This window comes from Portunus trituberculatus, chromosome 36 (assembly GCF_017591435.1).
Source record: "Portunus trituberculatus isolate SZX2019 chromosome 36, ASM1759143v1, whole genome shotgun sequence".
NCBI classification, from domain to species: domain Eukaryota; kingdom Metazoa; phylum Arthropoda; class Malacostraca; order Decapoda; family Portunidae; genus Portunus; species Portunus trituberculatus.
In genome coordinates this window covers 10,000,946-10,008,445 of record NC_059290.1, presented here as the reverse complement: position 1 = coordinate 10,008,445, position 7,500 = coordinate 10,000,946, and the positions used below count along the sequence as shown (strand labels likewise).

Below are 7,500 nucleotides of genomic sequence, written 5' to 3'. Positions count from 1 at the left end.
AGTACTGAGACACATTTCTATCTTGAGATTTGTGTACGATTAGATAATTTTACTGACATCAGGAAGGGTCTATGTTTTTCAAGGCCACAGAGATGACTAATAGGGTTCTCAGCAGTGCATTACCTGTTATTAGTGTAGAAATGTTGTTAACCCCTTCAGTACTGGGACACATTTTTACCTTAAGATTTGTGTGCGATTAGACCATTTTATTGACATCAGGAAGGGTTTATGGAGGTGAGAAGATTAATGGTAAGAGTCTTCACTATTTTAATCCCCCACATAAGTTTCTGGTAATTAAGGGGTTAATGGGTTATGTGAGTTTTGGGGTTCGACAGTCACACCTTTTCGTTTTCAAAAGTACTTCATGATTTGGTTCCATAATGACGCTGGTGTTCGTTTGGTAAGGTTAAAGAATCAGTTCCAAAGTCTCCCCGTGTTGGCAAGCTACAGAACAAATAGGAGTGATTATTTTTAGGGGGAGAGTTTGCCATAAGACTATAGCACATGGATACACACACACACACACACACACACACACACACACACACACACACACACTTGGGAAGATTAATGATAGTATACTTAAGTGTTTGATAAGAGTAAAATAACGAAAACACAGACAATGATCTTATCTTTTTGTTTAATCTTACTTCACCTCACCTCACCTCACCTTACCTAACCTCACCTAACTTCACCTAACTTCACCTAACCTCACCTCTCCTCATCTCACCTAACCTCACTTAACCTAAACTAACCTCACCTAACCTAACCTAACCTAATCTAACCTAACCTTACCTCACCAAACCTTCCCTATCCTAACCTTCCCTAATCTGTCATCGCGTTATATTTTCGGCAGGTCCACCTCGGTTGCGCCCTGAACTTCGTAGGCGCCTCAGTCCGGGCCCTTGCCACCTCAGGGCTTATTGTTAATATCAGCACTCAGTTTGCCCTAAGTATGTTTGGTCAGGTGAGTGTGTGTGTGTGTGTGTGTGTGTGTGTGTGTGTGTGTGTGTGTGTGTGTGTGTGTGTGTGTGTGTGTGTGTGTGTGTGTGTGTATGTTGGTTGGGTGTCTCTCGTTCTCCCTCGCTCTCTCGTGTTTCTCTCTCTCTTTCTCTCTCTCTCTCTCTCTCTCTCTCTCTCTCTCTCTCTCTCTCTCTCTCTCCTCTTGTTTGTACATTTATCTGTCTTTTGTTATTTTCCTTGCCTATCTGTTCTAAATGATATCTTCAACCAGTCAGCCAGTCAGTCAGTCAGTCAGTCAGTTAGTAAGTGAATAGATAGATAAATAAAGCAGTCGGTCAGTCAGTCACTCACTCACTCATTTACTCACTCATTCACTTACCTCAGTCAATTAATGTTACACCCGTTCCTTCACTCCCTCACTCCCTCCCTCACTCACTCACTCACTCACTCACTCACTTATCTCAGTTAATTAATTTCATACCGTTCCTTCACTCCCTCACTCACTCACTAACTCATTCCCTCACTCAATTAATCCCACACCTGTTCCTTCACTCCCTCACTCACACATTCACTCTCTCCCACAGGCTCTGGTGGCGAGCGGTCAAGTATTCATTCTGTTCATCCTCACCAAAGTCACACAAAACTGGTTCCCTGACGAGGAGAGAATGATGGCTACCACAGTCTTGGCCTTCTGTGAGTTTCAGCCTCACCTCACCTCACCAAACTGAACTTAATGTAATGGAAAACCTCAGCTAACTTAAAGTAACTCATCTTAACCAGACTCAATCAAACCACACCTCAACTAACCTAACTTAACCTAACCTAACCTAACCTAACCTAACAAGACTCAATCAAACCACACCTCAACTAACCTAACCTAACCCAACCAAACCACACTTCAACTAACCTAATGTAATCTTGCCTGGCTTAATCAAATCTAACTTCAACAAATCTAATGTAACCTTGCCTAACTAACTTAATGAAATCTATCGTAATGTAATGTAATCTTGCCTAACTTAACTAAGCCTAACATCATTTCAGCTAACTTTACTTAATCTAGCCATGCCAAAGCTAATCTAACTTCATGTAATATTACCTAACTTAGCAACGTAACTGAATTTAACCTTATCTTACCAACTAAACCTAACCTTATCTTACTAACTAACTTAACTAAACCTAATCTAACAGTGTAACTTTAACTAACTTAAGTAAACCTACCGTAATCTGACATAACTAAACTTTACTTAGCCAAACCATATCTAATCTAAACTAAAAAGATAACCTTATCTAACCAAACCAAACCTAACTAAACCTTACTTAACCCAACCAAGAGAAATTTCAGTTAAGTTATTGTCACCATTACCTAATCAAACCCAACTTGACTTAACTTAACCAAACCTAACTTGACCTAACCTAACTTGACTTGACCTAACCAAACCTATCTTGACCTAACCCAACCTAGCCGAACCTAACCTTAACTTAACCTAACCTAACCTAACCTAACCTAACTTGACCTCACCTAACCTAACCTAACTTGACTTGACCTAACCAAACCCAACCTAACCAAACCTAACTTGACCTAACCTAACCTAACCTAAAGTAACCTAACCTTAACCTAACCAAACCTAACCTAACCAATCCTAACCTAACCTAACCTAACCTAACCCAACCAACCCTAACCTAACCTAACCAAAAGATAACTAGCCTAAATTACCCAGACGTCACCAAAACCTAAGTTTCAACGTGTGTTCGTCCCAGTCTCTCAGCTCGCCATCTCCTTCGCCTCCATCGTGTCCCCGCTAGTGGTGACGGCAAAGGAGGACGTCCCTAACCTGAACTACCTGTACTGTGGCTTGGCGCTGCTCGGGGAGGGGGCCACGGTGCTGTGTGTGACCAGGTGACCCAGTGGTGTGTGTGTGTGTGTGTGTGTGTGTGTGTGTGTGTGTGTGTGTGTGTTGAGGGAAGGGAATGGAGGTGTGGGAGGTGAAGAAGAGTATAGGTGTAGGAAGAAGTGAGAGAGAGAGAGAGAGAGAGAGAGAGAGAGAGAGAGAGAGAGAGAGAGAGAGAGAGAGAGAGAGAGAGAGAGAGAGAGAGAGAAATGATCAAGCCACCCATCACCCAAACTAACTCACCTAATATAATATTCCACGCCCACCTCATCTCACCCCACCCACTCAGATCTCGCCCACCCACACCCCCGAGTCGCAGCGCCGCCCACGGGAAGGAGCGACGCCCCCCTTACCTGCAGCAACTCAAGTATATATTCACCAGCGTCCCTTTCCTGCTGCTGCTGGTGGTGTGTGGCGCGGCTTCAGGATTCTTTGTCTGTATCGTGACACTCTCTCAGCAAATACTGTGTGCTGTGGGCTACTCTGATGTGAGTGTGTTTCACTGTTTGATCTGCTGCAGTCTCTGAGGAGACAGCCAGACGTTACCCTACGGAACGAGCTCAGAGCTCATTATTTCCGATCTTGGGATAGGTCTGAGACCAGCTGAGACACCACACACCGGGACAACAAGGTCACAACTCCTCGATCTACATTCCGTACCTACTCACTGCTAGGTGAACAGGGGCTACACGTGAAAGGAGACACACCCAAATATCTCCACCCGGCCGGGGAATCGAACCCCGGTCCTCTGGCTTGTGAAGCCAGAGCTCTAACCACTGAGCTACCGGGCGTGTGTGTGTGTGTGTGTGTGTGTGTGTGTGTTTTTTTTTTTTTCTTTATACCATGTGGGCTTTTCACGGGAATTTCTGGGCTAAAGGGGATACTCTTTGTGGTACCTTCTATCTCAAAGCCCACCCGCTAGGAAACCGTTGCCCCGAGTGAGGAAGCCCAACCTACACTCGGACCGTGGACAGGATTCGAACCCGTGCGCTTGGAGACCCCTCGGAACCCCAAATCATGCATGGTTCCACTGTGTGTGTGTGTGTGTGTGTGTGTGTGTGTGTGTGTGTGTGTGTGTGTGTCGTCTTCAGATATTAAACAATTTAGTAGGATTGCCTTGTGAAAAAAACAAAGAAAAATATGACATCTTTAAAACTGCAATTAATATCCTCCCTCCGCCTCCCTCCCTCTCTCTCTCTCTCTCTCTCTCTTAGCTGTTCATTGGCATCGTGGTGAGTTCTTTCATCTTCTCTGGGTTCGTGGGCTCTGTACTGGTGGCCGTGGCTGTGAACCGCCTGCACGCCTTCACGCCCATCACCAAGTTGCTGTACGCCCTCACTGCTGTGTCCGCTACTGTCATGGTGGAGGTGAGCGTGGTGGTGGTGTTGGTGTTGGTGTTGGTGGTGGCAGTGAGGAGGGGGCATGGTGAAATGATCAATAGGAAACAAGAATAGCATATATATCAGTGTCCGTGGGAAGTATAGCGCGCTACTGCCTGGAGACTCCGGATTGGGGTGAGCTGGCTTACTATGATAAAGTGGAGCCAAGTTGCGCCAGTTAACGAGCAATACTTTCCATGGGTACTTGTTGTAGTAGTAATAGTAGTAGTAGTAGTAGTAGTAGTAGTAGTAGTAGTAGTAGTCACCTACTTACCCTAACATACCCTATCCATCTATTTTTATATCAGCGTATCCATCATTTTACCCACTCGTCCACTAGACCTATCCATTTCCCCACCCACGTAACATAACCCAACCCAACCCACCCACACAGACCCACACACACAGACTCAACCCATCCACACAGACGTACCCACCCACACAGACATAATCCACCTCACAAACACACCCACACCCACATTGACCCACCCACACAGATCCAACCTACCCACACACCCACCTACACACCCACACAGACTCACAAAGATCCACCTATCAACCCACACACCCACACACCCACATAGACCCACATAGACCCACCCACACAGATCCACCGACCCACACACCCATCCACACATCCACATAGGCCCACCTACCTACCATCCACCCACCTACCAGCCTCTCCTCCTTCAGATATACCTCATACCCAACCAACACGCCCTCCTGCTCCTGTCCAGCCTCGTGTATGGCGTGTTTGGGGGCGGCGTGTGGCCCATAACGCTGGAGATGGGCGTGGAGACTACATACCCCGCGGAGGAGACCATTAGCACTACTCTCATATTTACCATTAGTTAGTAGTGTGGTGGTTGTGGTGGTGGTGGTGGTGGTGTGGTAGTTTGATTCTATTTATAATTATCTTCTCTTCTCTTATCTTCTCTTATCTTCTTTTTCTTTTTCTTCTTCTCTTCTCTTCTCTCTCTCTCTCTCTCTCTCTCTCTCTCTCTCTCTCTTCTCTTTTCTTTTACGTTAGGTTAGGTTAGGTAAGGTCAATTTAAGTCATTAGTTAAGTCAGATTAGGTAAGGTCAGGTATTTCAACTAATATTCTTGCCTCTCTTTCCCTCTCCCTCTCCCTCTCCCTCTCTCCCTATTCCAGGTCAGATGTCAGGTGTGGTAATGATCCTGCTCACCACCACACTCTCCACTGACCTGCCCCGCGGCCTGCAGTATGTGGAGACGTGCACGGCGGGGGTCACGTCACAGCTGGAGGCGCGGGGCTACTCAGGTACTGCAACACTCTAAGACACGGGTGGGCAAACTTTTCAGTGCTAGGGCCACACAGTGAATTAAGATAGTGAATGAAGATAGTGAATGAAGATAGTGAACTAGGGTTAGTGAATTAAGATAGTGAATGAAGATAGTGAATTAAAGATAGTGAATTAGGGTTATAGAATTAAGATAGTGAATGAAGATAGTGAATTAAAGATAGTGAATTAGGGTTAAATAAAAAAAAAAAATCAATCTTATAGGGGCGTATCCTGTACTAACCCAAAATCATTAACATTTAAAATACAGAATTAAAGGCTTCTGAAGAAAAAGCCTCTCTCACACGCCTGGCACACTTGCGGGAAGGATATGAAATCCTCACAATACTATTTGGCGTTGTTTAATAACTTGCTCCTTCAAATTTACTAACATTTGTCGGGCGGCACGAATTCCTTTGGCGAGCCGCGGACCGTAGTTCGCCCACACCTGCTAAGACGTGTATTCAGAAACGCTTTGCTCTCACCACGACTATTTTCAAAGTCCACAGAGATAATTTGCGAGATTTTCAAGAGTGTTTCTCCAGTTAATAATGTAGAAATCTTGTCACTCTGCCTCTAGAACCGTAAAACGTGTTTCTCCCGCTAATGATATAGCATTCTTGTTAAACTGTCACTAGAACCGTAAAACTTCCCTAAAAATAGACGTCACTTCAACTATAGCCTCTTGAATGATGTATTTCCAGTGTTAACAATATAGAAATCTTGTTAATCCGTCACTAGAACGGTAAAACTTTCTTGAAAACCAGTGTCACTTCTACTATAGCCTTTTGAAATCTTGTCAATCTATCACAAGAACCGTAAAACTTCATTAAAAACACACGTCACTTCAACTATAGCCTTTTAAAATCTCGTTAATCTGTCACTAGAACCGTAAAACTTCCTTAAAAACCAGTGTCACGTCAATTATAGCCCCTTGAATGATGTATTTTCTCTGTTAATATTATAGAAATCTTGTTAATCCGTCACTAGAACCCTAATACTTCCTTAAAAACCTGTATCACTTCTACTATAGCCTTTTGAAATCTTGTTCATCTGTCACTAGAACCATAAAACTTCATTAAAAACCTGTCATTTCAACTATAGCCTTTTGAAATCTCGTTAATCTGTCACTAGCACCCTAAAACTTCATTAAAAACCTGTCACTTCAACTATAGCCTTTTGAAATCTTGTTAATTTGTCACTACAACCGTAAAACCTCCTTAAAAACACACGTCACTTCTAACTAGAGTCTCTGGAATGTTGGAGATGAGGCGAGGAAGTGTTTCAGAATAAAATCCCTCACCTTACTATTGTCTGAACCTCTGTCACTCATCGTAGACTCTGGTGGTGAAAACTTTACCTAAATGCACAAGAAGCGAGTTGGAGTGATGAAATAGTGAAGTGCATCTGACAAATACAAGGCTGACTCCATCACAGAAAACGAAATAAAATATAGCACAGACTTGGCCAATTTTTCTGTTTGGTAAAGGCGGCGTCACACTAGCACTTTTCCGTCTTCTTTTTCCGTCAAATTTCTGACGACTGTCAACTTTTGCAGACGGTGGCCGTCACACACAAGCTTGCTTCCGCCTTTGCCGCGCTTGTCGATTGTAAACAAACATGGCTCCTCATTCACCCCAGCAAGCCGCGGCTTTTTTGCACCTTATAATGTAATCAGCTGTTCTGTGATCCCAAAGGCAACGGTGACCTCTAATACTCTCTATGAGAAATTCGTCAGTGTGGTTTGTCCACTGCTCATCTTGGCCAGCTACTTGGAAGTTGCCTTGGAAATATTCAAAAGCGTCGCACATTCGCACTCCCCTGGAAATGTACACAAACAACTGAGGAACTTTTCATTGCTAGGCTAGAAGAAAAAAAAATGTATACAAACATATATTCACCAACTCATTTAAATTTCATGCCATGATAATAGCATTCTTCCGTTTAACAAAAAAAAAAAAAAAAAA

At 43.9% G+C, this 7,500-nt stretch overlaps 1 protein-coding gene across 1 annotated transcript in view; it reads left to right on the top strand.

The window, feature by feature from the left end:
• LOC123513605 (solute carrier family 49 member A3-like) overlaps positions 1-7,500 on the top strand; it is a 10,045-nt gene that overhangs the window by 1,103 nt on the left and 1,442 nt on the right. Inside the window, exons 3-9 of the mRNA XM_045270864.1 lie at positions 857-967; positions 1,548-1,656; positions 2,722-2,860; positions 3,142-3,340; positions 4,067-4,219; positions 4,925-5,081; positions 5,386-5,514. Of these exons, the coding sequence (XP_045126799.1) occupies positions 857-967; positions 1,548-1,656; positions 2,722-2,860; positions 3,142-3,340; positions 4,067-4,219; positions 4,925-5,081; positions 5,386-5,514 (997 nt within the window). The remainder of the gene's footprint in view (positions 1-856; positions 968-1,547; positions 1,657-2,721; positions 2,861-3,141; positions 3,341-4,066; positions 4,220-4,924; positions 5,082-5,385; positions 5,515-7,500) is intronic.